This window comes from Trachemys scripta, chromosome 11, assembly GCF_013100865.1.
Source record: "Trachemys scripta elegans isolate TJP31775 chromosome 11, CAS_Tse_1.0, whole genome shotgun sequence".
Lineage (NCBI taxonomy): Eukaryota > Metazoa > Chordata > Testudines > Emydidae > Trachemys > Trachemys scripta.
In genome coordinates this window covers 33,287,688-33,309,958 of record NC_048308.1, presented here as the reverse complement: position 1 = coordinate 33,309,958, position 22,271 = coordinate 33,287,688, and the positions used below count along the sequence as shown (strand labels likewise).

The window sequence follows — 22,271 nt, the reverse complement described above, 5'->3', positions numbered from 1 at the left end:
TTTAACAATTCCAGAAACTCAGTAGTTCCATCCATTTAGTGTAATGTTTCTGAAACACTGATATTTTGAACATTAGCCTGTTTTTCAATTAGGGTTTTGACTTAATGTTGTATTCTGCATTGTATCATATAAAATGGCTGCTGCTTAAATTTATTTGCTCCTTCAATAAAGTAGCAGTGTATAATAGGTTTACCATACAATACCAGTCACAATGTAATGATCACTTGAAAGAATCTATTTTTGTTCCTGAAAGTAATAGAATGTGTTTGTGCTTCTGTTAGCTATTAATTAAAGTGGTACCACACTGTATAGTTTAAAACATGCTAACATTTCCATTATAAACTACTATTTTCAGAAGTTTATTTTTTTCTATAAAAAGCCCACTTTGGGCTGAAAAATGCTTTAAAGGATTACACCTACTAGAAGAGACATGTAAAAGAAAAATAATTAGAATGATTTTTGCATTGTAAAACTACAAAAAGATGTATCTTCCTCTTCATAATGGTTTTAGTTTCCATTCTGAACATTTTTCTAGCCTAACATACATACACCTGAATTCAGATATAACACGGTAAAGCAGTGCTCTGGGGAGCGGGACTGCGCACTAAGGCAGATCAAAGCAAGTTCGATATAACGCGGTTTCACCTATAATGCGGTAAGATTTTTTTGGCTCCCGGGGTAGAGGTGTAGTTCCATTAGAGTCTCATGGTTTAGGAAAGAAGAGTAAAATATCTATACGCATGTTAATTAACAATTATTGTATATTTCCTACAATTTTTTTTAAATTAAATTTCACAAGTAGCAATCTTATTGACAAAACACACAGTAAAGTCTCCAAGGAACCTGAGGTCCATTAGGTCAGTAGCCAACACACTGAAAAGAGTGATAGACTATAATGGGTGAATGATGAGAGTATGCAACTCTCTATCTCTGACACTTTGGAGCATAATAGCTTACAAAGAGATGTTAGACTATTATTGTATACCATTTAAATGGTACTCTTATTGACCCATTTGATTGGAATGTCTCTAAAGGAGATTTACATTGTAAGATCATTGATCTTTCAACTAAAACCTCTTCAGGTACCTTTTAGCCCAATAGGCTGTTAATAGCTTGAAAGGAACATTGTTTAAACATCATAGCCTAATGTTTGCTCTGGTGAATAACATATATACCCGCACAGATACATTTTAAATATCTTGTTGGTTTTCTGAGGCTCTTAAAAAGTATATTTTTATGTCTAGTGTATGTACGTACGTACACACACACACACACGCGTACATGTACACATACATGTCCCAAGAGTAACACAAGTATAAATTGTAATATACCATTGCTAGCACGGGCAGCGGAGTGGAGACACAGCTGAGCTGTGCTGAGTACAAACTGGTTTGAAACCAGTGGATATGTACTCAGCATGCTTCTGCTGCCCATGCTACTGTGCCTGTACTGCTATTTATACTCTCACTAGCTCTCATCAAGCTACTGCAAGTATGTGTACAGCAGAGGAATCACACCACTAGCTCATAGTGTAGACATAAGGTGTATATCGCATATACACAATGCATAAACAGTTTCATTAAAAAGAAGAGAGGTGGCTTCAATCTTAGATCAAAATTAAATCTAGAAACCAGGCATTTGGAACAAAGTCAGAAAACACTTTCTTGGAGGCTGCCCCAAAACTGTGGAACAAATTCCCACTAGAAATGAGGCCCATCACAAACCTCACCACCTTTTTTGCTCCATGTGCAAGGAAAACTTCTTTCACCTTGTTTAACATAAACACGTACCAATGGTTTTTTGTTTTGTTTTTTTAAAAGCCACCAACAAAAGAGATTGCTCACCAAAACAAAATGCTACACTTCATACATCATTCTCTCTTTGGAGAGAGGAGAATCCACCTGTGACAGAAGTTAAACAATGTGACTAACAAGCTACTGGAAAGCCCTTTGGTATTACCGAGATGAAGACAGTATAAAATCCTATAGAATAGAATAGCAGAATGTGCTTGTCTGGCCTTCATGATTAGTTTTTAACCACAAGTTGAGTTAATGCTGCAGTGACCATTTTATGTGATTAAGTGAAACCTTTAACACTACTTAAAACTTTGCTGCTTCCAATTTTGAGTTTATCCTTACAGGCTATGATTTAAACTGCTGTTCTGGATCTGAACTTTTCTCAGTCTTTACACAAATCTGTAATAATACTAGGTAACATGCTATCCAGCCTGTGTTGTTGTTAGTCTGCTAGTTGAGGAAGGGCAATTTGCGATTTCTCCCTGATCTTTAAGAAAGGCATGTGCCAGGATCCTTGTGATTCACTTTTTCCACCACTAGTTACTTCCCCCTTAGCTCCCAGCTGCTATTTTGTCACCATTCTTATAGCCTTCATTTATTTAGAGATTGTCTATACTTGTAAGTTTTCCAAAATAGCTATTCTGGAATAGTTATTTTTGGAATGAATAAGTGTAAGTGTGTGTGTATGTGCACGTGGGGGTAGGGGTGGGAGAGTTATACCAAAAATAACTCTTCTGGAATAATTATTCCACAATTGTTTTCCTAAATTTCCAAGGTATAGCCTAAGATCTTTTGAATAACAAACAGTACAAGCAGCAACACAACCAGTAGGCTAATTGTAAAGTCTATTTACTAATGGTTTTTAAAATGCTAATTGACATCTAATTGTAGAAAGGTTTGTGATAGGAAGTCAATGGGCTGTAGGGCATTTAGCACCTCTGGAAATTTAGATGTCTAATCTTGAATTTAGGAGTAGAACTGGGTGAAACTTTTTTTTTCCTTCTGAAATATCCAGATTCAGGTCAGCCAAATTGTGTCATGAATTGTTTCAGCAAAAAACACATTTTGGAAATATCAGGTTAAATTCACATGGTGGCAGTGCCGGATGCTCCCCTCACACCCAGCTGGTTAGGATATTCACTTTGGAGCAGGGAATTGAACTCAGGTCTCCCACATTTTAGGTGAGAGCCCTAAGCCCAACGATATTTGGGAGTGGGTCCCTCAGTCTCTCCAGTTGAAACTGTTCCACTAGGTATGAAATACCTAAATATTTATTGGGTCAGCAAGGGACAGTGAGAATAACTCTGTAGCCTGGTGGTTAGGGCACTAGACTGTTGGGTGTAAGGGGTGCGCCACCATTGTTTTGCGAACCTAGGCCTGAATTTTCAAATTTCAATTTCCTTTATTAAAGTGCCCAAAATCAAAATGAAGGTTTTTGCTTGCCCCAAAATAAAGCAATTCTGACTTTTCAGTTTGCTGCCAAAAAAATAAAAAAATAAAATAATCACTTTGGGGTAGATCGGAAACAATTTCTGCCTTCCCCCATTTTTAATAACTGCCAGCAAATGGAAAATAAGTTATTTGCATAGCCTTATTTAGGAGCCTAACGTTAGGCACCCCAGCCTTGGAAATTTTATTATGTCTTATATGGTATTTTATATGGTATTTGGTCAAAATTGATAGTTACACATTTTTGTTGAGTTACATTTTAATTGAAGTACTGTTACATTTTAAAATGCATTTCATGTAACATTACATATTTGTTGAATTCTGTTTGTAGCATATGCAACCACCCTATATGCTAAATATCAGAGTACTCTTTTAGCTAAATTTTGATAAATTCAAGGTATTACAGCTAAGTTTTGATAACTCTTTGGTGGGTACCATGCCAATCAGTGGCAAATCACCCACTGATCTGATTGGGTCTAGGTTTGGGTCTTGTATCTGTTCTTAAATCGACTGGCATGCTACTTTTGATCTAAAAAGCTGTATATTTTTAAAGCTGAATTTGAGAATAACAAATTGATTTATCAGAAAAAAAATAGAGATTTGATTAACATAGAATTGATATTTTTCTAGTACTATGTTTATTGCTAAGTACTACAGATTTAAAAAAAAATTAATTCAATACTCATTTTAAACAAATTAAAGTTGTCTGTAGCATTCACAGATATAAAGAAATATGGCTAATGGAATAGGAAGGAACTATATCGTAAATCCTGTAGAAATTTAAACTTTGAGTCAGACTTTAATGTTTTGTGTGATTTCTTCAGAAAATTTTCTTCAGTTTGCTATTTTAATTATAAGTGTTTAGACTTGCTTTGTCCCTTAATATTTACACTGTGGGTGATTATTCTGTGAGTGCAGCTGGAATTTGCTCTGAATATAGCCTGGATGAGATCAATGAAAAGGAAGAGAAGACTATACAGTACAAAGAGGAAAGTGAAAGTGCAGATACCTCTCTTATGACACAAGAGATTTCTGCCTCCTTTATTTCTACTGATGTACCACTAGATACTGAAAAAAATGATTCTGCTTCATCATCTTCAATTCCTGGCAGTGGTTCTGTAGATAACTTTCAAAGTTCCAAGGAAGAAAAACAAGAAAATATGCGCACAGATGGCAAGTAAGTACTCTTCATAAGAAAGAACAGAATAGAGATTTATAAGAAAGTGGCATGAGATTAATATTTCTAAACTCTCATTTCCTTTCTTTTCTAATATAACAAGTTCATTACACAATAGTTAAATGTGATTAAAAACATAACTATATAAACATTCCAGGCTAATCTGTTTAGGCCCACTTTTCCTCACTTAGTAAATAAAAGGTAGCTATGTTCAGGTTTCACATAGTAATAGAAATTACAAATAGATTAAAATGTTCTTTCATTGTTAATTATTATTTAAGCAACAGTCACTTTCATTGAACAAAGTATGAAAACTAGAAATCTGGTCAGTTAGCTGTCACAACACAAAGGACTGCTACAATATTATGCTGACAATTTTGGGTAGATCAGGAAGAATAGCCTTCCCTGGATAAATGCTCTCCACTTTTATGGTCATAATTCTCTTTGGTTTTTTTATTCATTGTTGTGTTTTCTTGTCTTTTACACACAGGTTTTATCCATCTATCCTCAGAGAACACTGATAATTCTCTCTTCTTTTACTTAGGAAAGATGTAAATATCTCAGTTTTCTTTAGCATTTTTTCCCTTTCTGATACCTCTGCAGTGTCTGACTTTGCTCTTCAGCATGTATAATAAACTGCCTGACTTAGCAGGCTTCTATCATAAAGTAGTGCCTGCTGGAAATGAAAGCTGATTGGCCAGAGAAGTTCCATAATATTCATTTAATCTACTATTCCTCTGTTCCCAGAGGGAAGTAAGTTGGCCATTCTGCCCAATTTAAATTGGAAAAAGGCGCTTTTTTTAACACTGTACTGGAGTGAACATCTGTGAGAACTTGTAGCATGCAGTCACCTCCAAAATACTGTGAGGGGTTTTGATGAGACATGTTTTTCCCATCCCACTAAACTTTTCAAGATTTCAAAAATTTTCCTTTTCTACATCAAGTTGAACCCAAGACCTGTTTCAGTTTTTTGTGGGGGGAAAAAAAACAGAGAGAGACTCAACCCAGAAGAGCCAGTAGTCTGGCAGTTACTGAGCTGGGATATGAGGTTTAAATTCCTAGTCTGAAACCTGGGTCTCCCACATCCCAGGTGAGTGGTCTAACAACCAGGCTCTTGGGTATTTTGGAATGGGTCTCTTTCTGATGAGAAATTCCATCCTGCACCTGAAAATCCTGTCCCGATGGAAGTTTAATTGAAATTGATATTTTTCCATGAAAAATTTTGGTTCTGACAAAGCAGCATTTTCCAATGGAAAAACTTTTGCTGAAAAATTTCTGACCAATTCTAGTTTTGATTTCGATCTCCACATTCCTTTTAGTCAGTCTGGGGTCAAGAGGGCCTTGCAGAAATCCCTACTCTGTCAGAATACTATATAATTTGCTTGTTAGCTAACAAAATATCATGTTTCTTCATTGCCACTACTTTTGGTAAGAGGAAACTTGTGTTCTACATGGACAAACATTGTGCCTGATTCTCAGCTGTACCAAAGCTCTGCTTAGTGTAGCTGAGGAAAGGTGGCTTTAGGACTTCTTGAACTCTCCAATTTCCAGGACTATTGAGGGCCAGTTTGGTCTATTGTGTATTTAGAGCAGCCCCAGGTCTGCTCTTAGTTCTGTCAGCCTGTGGGCCTTATGTTTTGAGCATAAAAGAATGTATATCATGCTTGGTTAATATGCTGTGCTCCTATTTCTCTTTTGTTCTTGATATTGTTAGGATAGGTCTCAAAAGTGTAAGGAAAATGTTATCTGTCCTTTTTTAAGGAAAAAGTATGCACTGCACAAATTCAATCATCTGTGGTTTTATGATCGCAAGATATTTATGTATGGAGTTCTTTTTTCCCCCTTTGAGGCAACATACTGTATATATAATGTAATGGACAACATCCAGAAAATTACCTGGGTGGTTATTTTTACCTCAACAAAAAAATTAACATTTTGAGCATGATCTTGTGGGATCCTGAGCACCTTTGAGTGGTTTCACTGGAAGTTGTGTGCTCATCAACTTGAAGAGGTTACTCGGGGCCTAATAAATTGGCGGAGGGAATTTTTAAAAAAAAATGCACGTAGAGTTGCACTAAAGAGAAACTGCATATGCACTGTGGTATGTAAAGTATCATAGCAGCATTTCCTCTAATTTTTTTTTTTTTAATAATCTCTGTTGAATTTTTCCAGTGTTTGGTAGAAAGATTTAATTAGTTTTCTCCATCTGTCTTTGGAGAACATTGCCAGTTCTCATACCTCTTTTCTGTGTGTTTACTGAAATGAGTGATATTAGCATATATAATGTACTGTGCTGTCGTTTTGCAGAGGACCACACAGTAAGATAGACTATGAACAAATTACATTTGAAAATGACAAGAAGTTGGGAATATTGGATCCAAACAAAAATTATGGTGAGTTATTCTGACTAAATAAGAAAAATACTTGTAATGAAAGTTGAGAAGAATTTTGGTTTCCAAGTTAATAGAACTTTCATACTCAAAAGCATCTCAAACCACTTTATGAAGTACAGAAATTTAATACAAATAGAAGCTACTTATGCATTCAAATGCAGTAGTGTCTTGATACTTCAAAATTATTCCAAATATAGAAGAAATTGTTCCAGTCCTAGGTTATAGAATCTCATGACATCAATCTATGGCTCACATTGTGAAATCACTTTCAGAATAAGTAAGACACTGTGGTTTCTGTAATTAAAAAAAACAAAACAAAAAGAAACCCTTTATTTTACATTGCAAAAGCACACAGCTTGTAATTGAACTGCAGATGACTCAGGACATAGATGTCCCGGCACATTGCTTAATAGCACTCCCCAGCCAATTAAATTGCACTGACAGGCTCTGAAGGAAGTCCTGTTTAGAATAAATCTGCTGGATGGATGGTGTCTTCTATGCTAAACCTTCAGAGTGAGAGCTTTAAAGCAGACAGCTGCAGCGGAAGAATGATCTCTGTAAAAGAGAGAAATTATATTGGTCTGAATTATGTTGCTAATCTAGCAACAGGATTTTTTTTTTTCTTCAAAAAATTATGATGTCAAATGGTATTGCAAGAGCAAAACATTCAAGAAAAAAATTCTCATCCACCGTCCCCCAATTAGCTATTTCTGGCTTTACTGGCATGATGAAAAAATGTATTTCAAGGTTAATAGTGTCAAATGAAATGACAGGCACCTTGTTTGAAATATACAGGAATGAGAGCATCTAACGATGGTAAACTAAATTCCTTAAGTCATGTCAGTTGGATTATTATTAATTGTGGAAGTTGCTATTGCCAGGAAGTTTAGATGTAAACCTGAATTTGAGCTTATTTTGTTTTTGAGGTGTTAATGCAAAGATTTAGTAATCCAGTACACTTGTAGTAAACTTTACTTTTAGATTATTGTTAACAAACAGAAGAGGATCCATCATTCATGTGTGTAGTATAAACAAAGTTGGCCATAGTGGCTTCATTGTGTATGTAAGATCTGAAGGACTGCAATACCTTTTTGACTTATCAGCCCATAATGGCTCCTTCAGAGACAATCAGGGCTTGCCTACACTTTTGCGTGAATAGCGTAGCTGAAGTCAATGTAATTAGATTGACTTACCTTGGTGTCTTTGCTGCGGTAAGTCGACAGCTGACGCCCTCCTGTCAACTCCATTTGTGCTCCTCATTCTGGTGGAGTACCGGAGTCGACGGGAGCATGCTCAGTGGTCGATTTATTGTATCTATACTAGACACGGTAAATCAACCCCTGCTGGATTGATCGCTGCCTGCTGATCCGGTGGGTAGTGTAGACAAGCCCTCAGACTTCTGGTGTATGTTGCATTAGATGGATGAAATTAATGGTTTTGTGAACTTGATGAAATAATTGCCAGTTATGCATCCGAGATTGCTGAAGTTCTATTGATTTTCTGAAATGGTTAAAGATTTTCTCACATCTGTGTGAACATAGAGGATCTCTTGTCAATCATGAATTCATTTTGTGAATCTGCTAAAGACAACATTGGTGTGTTCCTGCAAATATTCATTAACTACTTGATGATAAAGACGAGAAAATGAAACTACCAAAATGATGCTCAGTTAAACTGTGTTTTGTTTGTGTTGCAAGTTATTTGTAAATCGTGTCATGAATCTGACTGTAGAACTATGAACAAAATCTATTAAATTAAACTTTTATTGTTCCCATTGTAATCCATTGTTGCATTACATTGCTTAGAACAATGTAGAATATCCCAATAATGGTTTCTAATATGTTAATTTTTGAATTTGTCACAAATATCCTGCCTAAGAGGAAAATCAGGTTTAATTACAAAACTGCATTATGACATTTTTGTGGAAATATGTTGTTTTGTAGGGAAGCAAAAGCCCTTCCATAGTTCTAGAAATGGATAATTCATTCCCCTAGAAGCTATTACTTTCATGATTTCATGAACCCATTACTTTATCCTTGTAGTGTAACAAATACACACATTAAATTCTGCAAATATATAATCTTAAATTGTTACACTCCTTCAGATACATGCGTGAGTGTTTTTATTAATCCTATCTTTGTTTTTTCATATTTATAATTCAAATAATTTAAAACTAGTAAACTGCTATTTTTAATACACACATAAAATACATCCGGGAGAGACATTTTTTTTAATCATTTGAACTTAGGATAATTAATTTTATAGTAATGTGTTTTAAAGTGAATTTTGGAAAGGCTCAGATGTGATTCATATTTCCAAAATTTAAGACAGGCCACTTTAATATAAACTCCTGGAAAAATAGATATACCATAATTGTGTTACTCAGATATTTTTAACTGCATTAGTGTAGAAATGCTAGAAACATCTGGCAAATCACATCTTTTTATGTGAATAAATATAGTAGGTACACAAACAGCAGAGACACGGGACCAGTAGTCCTTACCAGTTTGTAGACTGAACTATACCTTATATATAATGGAATGAAATTCAGACAACCTCCACGCCCCAAAACCTTAAGTGGTCCCTAAACAGGCTTGGTCATCTGGTCTATCCATGACACCAACAGCCTCAGTGGGTAGTAGTATTAAAGTATTTTTCATTTAATATTAAATTGGAAAAATTACCAGTACTAATCAAGCTAAAGTATCTTTCTAGTGTCTTGAAAGGGTGTAAAAAGGGAAAGCTTATTATTTCTAAGGAACCATTTCTAGTGGTTAAAGAAAACGGGGTTATTGGGTTTCATGGTTTAAACAAAAAAGTCAGGCAGTTTGATATTGATATTAGTTCAGAAATATTTTTTCTTTTAAAGATCATAGTGGCACAAGATTCCTTCCAGCAACCACAGGAGAAAAAGAAAATCAACATAAGATGGGAGAAATTAATACAGCAGATGTCAGATTAAAAAATAAGCTTGAAGTTGACAAACTATCAAACTGCCAAGAGTATAAAAATGACATCTCTACAAATCAGGATGATAATCCTCAAGTGAATCTCGGGATACAAGATCGGAAGCTAAATCAAACGAACATGGAGATAGTAAAAACTCAGGATATTGCAATTCAGACAACTCCATCTGATAATAGTTTTGGCAGGACTACAGTAAGTGAAATGATTGTCCTTCAAGACTGTGAGTCATCCACCTTCAAAGGAGTAGCCCACATGCAGAATTTGGATATAGACAGTCCACCTTTGCAGTTGATGAACAAGGCACAAGAGTCTGTAGAAGTTTCAACAGAATTCAACCATCAGAGACAAGAAGCTGCGGATGACAAAGCAATTCCCATAGAAAATCAAAGTAATATATATGATACTGACAGTGGTCTTACCCCATCAGAGAGAGCTCCAAAAAGTTCAATTAGTTCTCCTATTAAAGGTTACCCACTTTATAGACAAGACTTCAAACCTAAACCTAAACCCTCTAATGAAATTACAAGAGAATATATCCCCAAAATTGGAATGACTACTTATAAAATAGTGCCTCCAAAATCCTTGGAAATATTGAAAGGTTGTGAGTCAGATGCTGTGTCAGACATTAAGGATCAGGATGGAGTCACCTTGGAAATGTCCCCACAGTCAGAGAATTCAAAAGAATTTGGAGTGCAAACTGAAATTCTTTGGGTTTCAAAAAATACAAGTCAGTCAGAGTCTGGTTTAAAATATGAACCTGCTTTAGCAGTGAATGATCAGCTGCACAAAACTAACAAAATTACTGACAGTGTCTCAACTTCTGACCTTGGGGTTACTACTGAAAGCAAGCAAATAGAAACAGAGGCTTCCAAACCCAATATAGGCAATGGCATAACTCCATTGATGCTAAGCTCAGGTAACACAAATTCTTCACCTGAGACTCAAGAAAAATCAAGTGTTTTCAGTCCTACAATGAAACCTAGTTCTTTTTACTTACAGATGCAAAGAAGGGCTTCAGGTCATTATGTAACATCTGCAATTGCTAGAAGTGTCAGTGTTGCTACTAGTCCTACTCAAAGAGAGGCTACGAATACAGAGAGAGAAAAAAAAGTGACATCATCAGATCAGTCTTTTTTTCCTTTACATAAAACACATAATTTCCCTGTTCAATTAAATGAAGATGAGGTTAATAATGAGAAAAAAATTGACACTTCCACTTCTATCGAAACTGCTAAACCTTTGAGTTTTCCCTCCTGTCAGCCAGCAACATTGAACTTAAGAACTCTGAGAACTTTTGCAGTTCCAAAACCATATTCCAGTTCTAGGCCATCCCCCTTTGCTCTTGCTGTTTCATCGGCAATCAAAAGATCACAGTCATTCAGTAAACCACATGCCATCAGTAGCCAGCCATCAAAAGAGAAATCTCCCGTTGAACTATCCTCAGCAACTTCCACAGGAGATGTGAAGAACCAGTTTTTACAGACCTTAACAGGAGATTCACAACACAATATGACAGATAAGGTAAGTTTTACAAAATTTAATATTTTTGGACATTAATCATTGTATCTTTCACAGAAGAGTGAGATTCACTCTGTCCCTTCTTTGAATAGTTCACAAATATTAGTAGGCTTTGGATTAATAACATATAAACATCTAGTGGTACATTCTGCTGTAACAGCATCATGTACAACATTTCAATAGAATATAAGAAAAAGAAGTAATGTCTTGTACGGTGTTTATAGAAGATACTTTTATTAAATGAAATTTTTCTGCAAAATTGAAAATGCTGAGAAATAATTCTGTCTTGCCATAATTAATAATGTCTCTTAAACTTATAAGCAAAGAAAAGATAATTGGATCTGGTTTATCTATGCATATCTATTTTCCTATTCAGAGTTGTTCATTTTGTTTTTAAAAAAGTACCATGTGTAAAACTGTTTTTACTTAGTTTATGAGTGATGTCCCAGAATAATCGATTGAGGGACATTGAAACAGGATATGTGTAGGGCTGCAGATTATCTTCTGGTATGACTAGCACAAGTCAACAGTATTATGTAACCTGACTGGCATCCAGGGGTTGAATTGGAAAAGTAGAGTTAGTGGAACTCTTCAAAAGTTTACCCTGTATAATATCTATTCATTTTAGATGCTACAGTGAGATGCTAATGTTAGTAGATTGTGCAGATATTCAAAGTAGGATCACGCATGCTTCCTGGGCTCAGCTCCCTCACAGAATCAAATGCCCTATTTGTGCACCTTGGACTTGGGTACTCTTGAGTGGCGGGGAAGGAGCAATGGTCCTCTCCCAAGTCTACCCACTTATGGCCCCAAAATGAGCTGTCACTCAGAGTAAATTGTGTAGCTCATCATTGTATTTTTTAAACGTTTTAATGAGTAATGAAATATTTATCAACATTGACGTTTAAAGTATCATAATTGGCCTGTAACACCTACTCAGATGAATGGGGAAGTTCATACATTTGTGCTATTGTTTCATATATTCTGCAAATTCAGGCAGATCTCACTGCATCAGTTGCATTCAGTTCACATTTTGAAGGTGTTTTGTTTTATTTTTTTCCCAACAGTAACAGCTATATTTGCATAAAGTAGAAGCTGAGATTTCAGAGAGCAAGTGGGCAGCTTGGGAGAGGCATCCATACTATGCAGTGGCCTAATTCTAGCCCTGCTGGCATCTGTATCTTTGTATGATTAAGTTGAGAGTATGAATTCAGATGCAACTGTGTGAATATTCCTGGAAATCTTATACCATTCATCTTGTGGTAAAGCAGTAACTGTCTATTTCCTAAGGGCTTTTGTAGTCCTAATAAGGAACTTGCAGGCATAGAAATAAATTTGTTTGATATTAATTAAACTACATGAGATGATTATGTGGAGAATTTTATAGACATCTTGGGGAGAATATTCCGCATTTTTAACAGTAAAAAAGTTCCTTAAATCCCTTCTGGCCTATAACTTGTTCAAAACCCAGGTGTAATTCCCAGATGCTATTTTATGGCACCCTCAGCTAGGTGCTATCACATCACATCATAAATTACTTGCAAAGTGAATGTACAAAATTAAGGTTGTTCCCAGAAATCTTGCATGAAGCAAAATGCAGAATGAGGGTTCGGTGCTGTAATATTTGGCCAGACTGCTTCAGATATCCATTTATGACCTCACTCAAATGAAATGCTTTGATTTTTCCCTCTTTCCCTCCCCCCCCCCATAGAAAAATAACTGTACAAACAGTGAACAAAACAGCCAGGTGCAATCTTCAGCTGACCACCCAACTTCTGTTTTTGAGAGAGAAACTGCTTTAACGATCCAGAGCTCTGACCCAGAACAGATCCACCAGAGTCTGCTGGCTGCTATCCGCTCTGGAGAAGCTGCTGCCAAATTAAAAAGGGTGAGTTTTTCATCATCTCATCAGTAACAATGGACTTACAGTGCTTATTTCAAAATTACCAAATTAATGCCTAAAAGCAATCAGTCCTGGAACTAATCATGACAAGGGAGTCTCCTGAAAGTGTTTTTTTTAGTTGTACCAAAGCAGATTTGTAAATGTACATGGAAGAAGCTTGTTTTTTCAAATAGGGAAAATATTATGTTTCTGAAATAAATTTTATATTAAAATTAATTATTAAGGCTCCACTTCAGCAAAACACATAAGCATGTGCTTATCTCTGTTTAGCAAAGCACTCAAACATATACATCTATTTAAATGCTTTTCTGAACAGGGATGGTTTTAAGAACAAGAGCTAAATCAGCTACAACCTTCTGCCAACAGTACACATTCAGAAGTTGCAAAGATTAATTTCCTATTGATTGTCGACACTATATACACACGTAATTCTTTTTATATTTTAAAACTTCTGTCTGCTTTTTGGTTTCATTAGCTAGAACGATCTCATTTTTCATACAATATTTGTAAGTGTTTTGTCGCCAGTAATTCCAGAGAGAATTAAGTATGCAGCTTACTGAAATAAGTGCTGATATTTTCCTGTTTCTAGAATGCAACACTACATAAGAAAAATGATTCCTTAAATGTAAACCACAATACTTAATCAAAAATAATAATATGAGTAGTTGTAATTCATTCTATTTGTGAGCCGAGATATTATAGTGATATATACTTAGTAAATGCTTTTTAATAATTAAAAACAATGAAATAATATAAAAGAAATCACTGATGTAAAGGATAAAAACATGAATTAGCCTGCTCTATTATTTAATACTCAAATGACTGGAGATAAATGGGTTGCTTAAAGTACGGTTGTTTTTTCTAGTTACCATGAACAATCTGACACCTCAGAAGAACATTCTGTTTAAATTATTTTGCAGAATAAATATACTGTGTTTTTAATAAGTCAGATCATTCCATAGTTTCAACTTATTTCCCTCAGTTATATGATATTTGGAGATCTGCCTTTTAAAACAGTATTGTTAATTAGAAACCTTAAAAAATACTCTGGCTTGGTTTGATAGACCTTCTCATTTGTATCTTTCTGTCCTCAACCCCATTTTTTTGTCTTCCACCAGTGTGCTGAAGTATGACCTGTAACTGCAGAACCCTATCTCTTTTGAAGATCCAGAGCTTTGTTACCCACCTACCCAAGCCCTCCCAAAATCCCTATTCCTAAGCAATTATTTTATAGAAGTCTTTGATTCCTTAGAACCATATTCAGGAGAACACGGGTTCTGTGGGTGTCTATATTTTGGCACCCAAACAGCTTACATTACATGGAAAACCTCTCTCAACAGAAGTGTGGCAACGGAATTTGAGTTTCCCAAGCCTCCCACCTTCTCTACACAGATTGAATAGTCCTGCTTCCCCAGAATGGTCACAAGTGGAAAGTCAGCATGATCAGTCAGTCAGTCCAGTGTGCTGTCAGGGTGGTGCACAGTTAGAAGCTATATTGCAGTGAACTAGTTGTCAGCCAGTTACAAATCATTTAAGGACAGTGGATGAGATTAATCAAACGTTAAATCTTCTGGAGATTTGATGAAGTTGGATCTATCTGATGTAGAAGAAACATGCCTGATTTTTATGATGTAGCTTTCTGATTATTGTTACATATTTGCATTGTGAACAATATTGAAACTGAAAATACAATGTTTAAAAAAAGTGGATAAAATATTAAAATATCAAAAATATGTAAAACCTGTTTGTAGTACTTGCCATAATACCCGATAACTTATTTGGAAAAACAAGATTGATAAAGTGCTCTTCAGAATTCAAGAAACACATCAAGCATAGATGGAAAGCTGGAAAAAGGTTAGCAAGGAGTTCCATAACATTTTGATTTTATGTACTTTCCTTGGCCAACTTTGTACCAGTAGAGAAGTTTTGACACTCCCTGCCTGAGGAGTTGACAATCTAAAGGACAGAAAAATATCAGACAAGTCTTTCAGAGTAACTGAATTTGAAAGTTTTTCTAAAATAGTGAAATATTGAAACAGAACAGCATTTTTATGGATGTTGTAGAAGATGTGTGTTTTCAGGGAGAACTTGAAGAATTGAGTGAAGGAACCTAAACCATACCTAAAGCATTCTACAGCGTAGTGGCCCATGAGAATGTCATGAAGTCTGTTCAAATATAAGGACACTTGAAACTCTAAATGTGTAAAATCCTAACCACTGCACTGTTTTCTTCATAACAAATAAAGGGAAGGTGACATATGATGGGGAGGGCCTGGGGAGAGAAAGTGTGGCATCAACTTTATTTTTAGGCCTCTTGTGCTGATGAATTCAGGCAATGTTTTTATTAAAAGCTTAAAATTGAGAACAGGACATATTGTAATCAATGGAGAAATAAAACACCTTTTGTAAGCAGGGTATAAGTATCCAGATAGTCAGTGATCCCGGTTGGGAAAAGCATTTTAAGTAAATTAACTCATAGCTTCCATTAACTGGTTCTGTGAGTGATGACTGGCTACTATTTGGTCCTACTAAATTGGGTAAAAGGTCTGTCAGGTGCTTGCCATCCCCCTTCCCTGATGCAGCTCTGTAAGGGAGGCATTCAAGAAACCAGACAAAAATGCTACCATGGCTAGCCAAGTCTTTTTTTCCCGCTTAATAACTTACCAGAGTGCAGAGCCAAGATCTGTGGCCTTTTGTGCCGTGGATCTTTTCTTTTGAATGGAGCCTTCAGTAATTACTAATCTAAATGGGTCAAATGAGGTTGTTTTTAAACAATTTTTCTCTCTTCAGAATATTTTCATTGTGCTAGTAAACTCTGTTGAAGATCTTTTCAGTGGTATCTAATCTTAGGGCCTGATTTTCAGGATCACAGAGCACCCACGGCTCCCACTGACTTCAGTTGGAAATGGTATATTCAGCGCTGTTGGAAAAAAGGGTCCTGAATGTCTTAAATTAACAGGTTTATCATCTAGTAAAGCTTTACCACTTAGTAAAAAATTCATTGCAGTGTCACGGAACACATTTAAATCAAGAATTATATCTGGAATCAGTTCTAATGTGTACTTGACTAAAAGAAAATGTGGATGTATTCAGTGAATACATTGCTTTTCACGTTTTTCTTTTGAGATGGCAGCAGAGCTCCAGACACATTCGATAATTGTATTAAGTGTGCAGTTTGTGAAGAGTTGTTTCACCCTTAATGCCTACCAAAGTGTACATGCTCTCGAAGTAGTAAATATCTGATTTTTAAAATTGCACAAAGGTAATTTATAACTTGATTGAACTTCAAAAAAACGATTGCTGCATTTGTAAGCTAGTACTGAATAAAATATTACAGGGAAAATTCATTAAAATTGGACAAATATTTCTATTTCAGCAATGTGATGATGTTTTTCTTTTCTCCTAGGTTGCTGCTCCATCAAATACTATATCTGTCAATGGAAGATCCAGGCTCAGTCACTCATTTCCCACAGAAGAAAAATATAATCATTAGACATTATACCAAATACTTTGCACTTTACTACCATTGCCTAGGCCAAATTAATACTAACTGCAAATTTTTGCAAATGTACATGCAGGTGTATGTTAGTATACATTGTCAATTAAAATATAGGAATTTCATGCTGGATCTCTTAATTCCTGGGGAAGGTTTATTAGAATATGTAATTTATAGTAATTTTTTTGTAAAAGCTGAAAATGCTGCTTCAGAACTTTAAGATGAGGTGCAGATGAGGTTCATTTTTGTTTAAATGAAAATCAAATGTTGATTTCATTTTGTACTGTTAAGACTAAATGACATGTAGCAACATGCTGAAAAATACCGATGATTTAGAGGAGTCTGAGAATTTCAGATTTTTAAGTTTATAATTGTATAATACTAATGTTAAATTGTGAGTTTAAATATACATCTGCCACTTGTTGCCTCAATGATACTTTGTTAAATTAAATCTTAAAATTATATTCAATGAAGCTCACTTCAGAATTTCTTCAACTAAGAGTTGGAATCGATATTATTTGGCTTTTACTCGCCTTAACTTTTTTTCTAATAGCACTATGAACATCAAGACCAAAATGATCTGAAGTTTTTCATACTATTTTGATATTTTCTTAACACATACTATTTGGCTTTTCCCAGTCTGCTCTATAACAAGTAATTTTTGTGAATAGCTTTTCCTCATAATATTCTGATAAGCAATAAGTACCAGATACCTTTTTAAATATTGTCATTGACATGTAGAAACAATGATGGTGGGGGTGGGTGGGGGGGGAAAATCCAGTTTTGATATTTAATGAAAGAGAAATAAAAGACTGTGCTCACATGAAGTATAACTAAAAAGATCCTAAAATGCTTTGAAATTATTCATACAAACATTATAGTCTTAAATCAGCACAATAATGGGAAAACAAAGCACATTATACAAAAGTCTATATTTATAGAATAAGCATTTGCTACTGAAATAGAAAAGAAGTGAAGCTGGAACACTATATAAAAAGAAAATGCCTAATAATAGATGCAGTGTTTTTATCAGTTTGTCTTTCCTGTCAAGATGATAATTTTTTAGGGGAAAATGAGATTATAGTGATAATAAAAACAACAACAACAACTGGATTGTAGATAACTCCTGCAAATATTGGGATATTTGCCATTTTCTAAAATATTTCATGTTGGGTTTTGATTGAATAAAAGTAATTGTATTTAGTTTGTCTTTAACAATATATTTATTTTGTGTTATAGAAACCATTTGTAACATTCAGTGGTATTTTAATTGCACAAATTGCTTTATAATTGCTCATTTAAGAAAAGGTTTATTTTGAAGAATGGCATACTGCCAATGGTTTTTTTTTGTGTGCAATAATCTGGGATCAGTGTACATTACTTTCACTAGTTGGGAGTGGTCACAAATAAAACTATATTAAAGCTGTAACAATGATTAAAAAACTAAATGTCCTAGTAAACAATAATTCTTAAATACTAAAGCAATGAATATTTATTTGCACAATCTTGTTGTCTCATACATTCTGTTTTTACCCTAAATCCACTGATAAAATGTATCCCTCTTTTTTTCCTCCCACTTAAGAACAGATCCCAAATTTTGAATGGGAAACAAATAATCAGTTGAGGTTTCAGCAGATCTTTCCAAATGGCTGCTTGAAAAAGAATGTTTTTCATAGATCACTGAGAAAAATGGTGTCATCTATAACAGGGGAACAATCTTTCCTTTTTCATGCTTAGCTTTTCTAGATGTCACTGTGCTTTTAGGGATATATTTAGAAAATATAACCAGCCGTAGTTGGTTTCGTGAATAAAACTAGTTCTCCTAGTGACCCTCAGCTTTGCTGTACCATATTCTGATTTATAATATGCTGATTGCACTATTAAAGGAGTCCCCTTCCATCTGCACCTGGATTTTTAACATTTCAGTTTTCTGTCAAGTAATAGTTTACTGCCAAAATGTTAGTAAAGCTACCTCACATGACTGTAATTCAATTTCCACACATGGTGACTTTAGACTATCTGACCTTTCACAAGTTGGTACCTGTGGAGCCTAATTCTTTTGAGTCCAGAAGAAAAGATCAACTTGCATTCTTCACCTGCTGACTTTACCCTTGGCTTTGACTGCACCAGTACTGTATAATCCCCTATGTCCATATATGCCAATTGTCTTGGATTGAGGATATTGAGGTCAGAATTGCCCTGATCTATAGGTATATATGGCAGAATGGCAATAAGTTAAAAGGACACCACTCCAGTGAATGTGAGCTCTAGAAGGCAAGTATATTCGTTGTTAATTGTTCAGGACCACATCTACCACAATTCTAGACCTCTGGGCTGCTCCCTTCCTCTCTGCAGACAGATCAAGTCTTCGTCCTGTGTGCTCTGGCCATGCCTCTTCTCCTGCTTGCCACTAGATTCTCTGCCTCAGTGGCAGTGTGTGGACCGGGGTAGCTTCTGCTTTTCAAGGGAGCTTTTCCTGGCTATTTTTGGAGCAGTGTGAGAGGAATGTTTTCCCTCTCCAGCCTCTTCCTCCTCCGTGTCAGTTTTCATCCTGGTGACTTAAACCACCCTGAACCTCTGCTTCAGTGCCTCCTTGCTGGCTACTCTGCACTTCTCTGGTATGGCAGAGCAGCCTAAAAAGCACCAAACACAATTTAGGAAGTGCTCCATCTATGGGACAACCTTGCCGGGCTTGGCAGATGGTGAGTTGTGCCCAAACTTCTGTCCCTAACTCCATTAGGTTCCAGGGCTACATGGGACCCTTACCCACCAAAGCATCTGCAACTCCAACTTGAGGAAAATAGACCAGAAGTCACTGAGCAGTTCAGGGAGAGGCTCTACAGATGAGTACACCAGCCAGCTGATTCGGGGAGTATGTCCCAAAGGACCCCTGGAGAACAGAGATAGAAGACTTGTGGGGTCACAAATTCCCCCACGATCTTCAAGAGCGCTCTGGGAAAGGAAGTAGGCCTCATAAATAGCTCTTCCCAATTTGGCCAAGGGGCTGTGCCATCATATCTCTCCCTCATCCCTGGGTAAATGGGACCCATCAGGGAGGACTCAGTGAGAGAGCTTGTGAAAGGACTTCTGGCCATAAGGAAGGCTAGCTACAAAAAAAAAAACCTCACCAAAGCTGTAACAGCTCATACACTCTCAATGTGCTGCCCCCCGCCCCCCCCCCAAAAAAATTAGGATGAAAATTGAAGGGAAAAATGAAACAGGTCCAGGAGGTACTACTCCTGTGACCCTTCTTCCTTCCTCCTCCACTGAGGACAGCAGATTGTTGGACTCTGAATCTGAACAGGATTAGAGAAAATTCAGCAGAGATTTTTTTTTTTCCACCTGAGAAATACGAGGCCGTTGAAGCCAAGTTGTGTGCTCTATTCAGATTCACCTGAACAGACTCCTGAGAGTAAGTGCCAGAGTAAATTCCTTCCCTCAAAATCCTCCCTTCAGGCTGTGATTCATCTATACCCCTTCTTTGAGGAAGGGGTGAGGGGTGAATGGGAGAACCCTGATAAAGGCAAGCACATTAACAAAAAAGACCTCAGGTTCTATAAGATTCAGGAACTAAAGGATCCTATTGCAGAGATACCAAAAGGTGGACACTGCTGCAGCGTCCCTGGTAATAGATATGGTTATCCCCTCAGAAGGGGTGTTCTACCCTAAGAACTCCAAGGCTAGAAAAATGGAGGCCACTCTCAAAGAGGAGCCACCCTTAGGGCATCCCTAGCAGCTATCTGCTTTGCAAGGGCATCTCTCTACTGGCAGGTAGAGATCACCCTAATATCAGCTCTATTTTAAAGAAAGTTTCCCTGGCAACAACATTCATAGCTAATGAATCAATAGATGCAATGAGATTCACTGCCAGAGCCATGACCTACAACTCAGTAACAAGGCTCCACCTATGGCTCCAACCCTGGAAAGCAGATCTCCACTCAAAGCAGGTTCTATGCTCTGCCAAATCTACAGGCTCTCTTCTTTTCGGGGAAAAGCTATGCAAGTTAGCAGCAGACACTGTGGCAAAATCCAAACAGTCTCTCCTGATACCACATAATACAGTCAGGAAAGAGTACAGATTGGCCTTCAGACAGAGATGCTTCTTTTGGCTTTCATCCTCTCAGAGATACCAGCAAAGGGTCAGCAAGTTTTCCAAAGGAAAGCTGTGGAACTGAAATTTGGGAGAAAGTCCAGAGGGAACACGCCCAAGTCTCTTTATGACAAAGACCACATAGGCCTGTGCTCAAAGTTGAAGCTGTGTGTGGGGACAGAATTTCCCATTTCGTGGATGAATGGGGTACATCAACTATGGACCAGTGGGTGGAGGGATATAATGAATCAGGGATACTCCCTCAAGTTATGGGACTCATCCCATCCATTTTTCAACCAGTACCCTGTCTTCAACGACTCCATAAACTGCAATTCAGTCCAGAACGAGGTATCTGATCTTTTGGCTATGGAAGCAATAGAGCGTGTTCCCTCAGATGATATAATATAATAGAATCCTGAGAATCGATCTTCTTCACTTTTCCAAAGCACATGGGTAACAGCCTGAGCCATTCTCAATCTCAAAAGATTGAACAAGTGGATGAAGAAAACAAAGTTCCAGATAAAAAGCAACAATAGAGTCCCGTGGCACCTTATAGACTAACAAATGTATTGGAGCATAAGCTTTCATGGGTGAATACCCACTTCATCAGACACAGATAGATAGTTCCAGATAGAGATCCTGGCCTCCACCAGGGGAATTTTCTGACATCCGAGAGCAGTCAATCTGGTAGATGCATCTCTCCATATTCCTGTCAAACCTTGCCACTGCAGATTTCTGAACTTTGCTTTCAGCGTTATCTGGACCCTCCTATTTGGCCTCTACTCTGCCCCCAAGTTCTTCACAAAGATGATGGTGGTAATCATTTTACCAGATTTAGGTCACCAGGAAAACTACCTGTATCCCTTCCTGGACAATGTCTTCATGAGAGCTCCAACCCCAGCAACAGCGTACAGAGAGACATCTCTGACTCGGCATCTGCTGCAGGTGCATGGCTTTATTATTAATGTCAAGAAAAGCTCCTTGACTCCGTCCACCAAAATAACTCACCAAGCAGTGGATGTAGACACCTCAGTAGCAAAGACATATCCATCTCATGCGTAGGGATCACTCCCTGGGCACAGTCATGCATCAGACACCTTCAAAGCTTCATCTTAAAGGTGTGGGACCACTCACTGGAACATATGAAGAATCACATAAAAGTCCCAAAGCAGAGGCTGAGATTCTTAAAATGGTGGTAAACCCAGGGTAATGTCTGCAAAGGTAAGCCCATATGTCTTCCAGATCCTCTAGTTCTTACAACTGACACCAGCTTGGGGTCCCAAAGAAGCTCATGGCATTTGGAGCCCGGAGGAAAGGACTTGAAGCATAAACCTCCTAGAACTACGAGCAGTTACGTTGGTGCTGCGATGGTTCCAATCCAGTCTAGAGGGGAACCACATCCTGATTCAGTCAGACAGCATGACCACAGTTGCATATGTGAATGACCAAGAGGGAACAAGGAGCCAAGTGCTACATGCAGAA

The 22,271-nt window shown here is 36.8% G+C and overlaps 1 protein-coding gene across 5 annotated transcripts in view; it reads left to right on the top strand.

Moving 5' to 3' along the window:
- COBLL1 (cordon-bleu WH2 repeat protein like 1) overlaps window positions 1-18,180 on the top strand; it is a 135,419-nt gene extending 117,239 nt beyond the window's left edge. For all 5 annotated transcript variants that reach the window (XM_034785265.1, XM_034785267.1, XM_034785268.1 and 2 more), the window contains 5 exons: window positions 4,164-4,422; window positions 6,730-6,815; window positions 9,685-11,303; window positions 13,012-13,188; window positions 16,610-18,180. In XM_034785265.1, the coding sequence (XP_034641156.1) occupies window positions 4,164-4,422; window positions 6,730-6,815; window positions 9,685-11,303; window positions 13,012-13,188; window positions 16,610-16,696 (2,228 nt within the window). In that variant the 3' untranslated portion in view covers window positions 16,697-18,180. The remainder of the gene's footprint in view (window positions 1-4,163; window positions 4,423-6,729; window positions 6,816-9,684; window positions 11,304-13,011; window positions 13,189-16,609) is intronic.
- The last annotated feature ends 4,091 nt before the right edge of the window (window positions 18,181-22,271 follow it).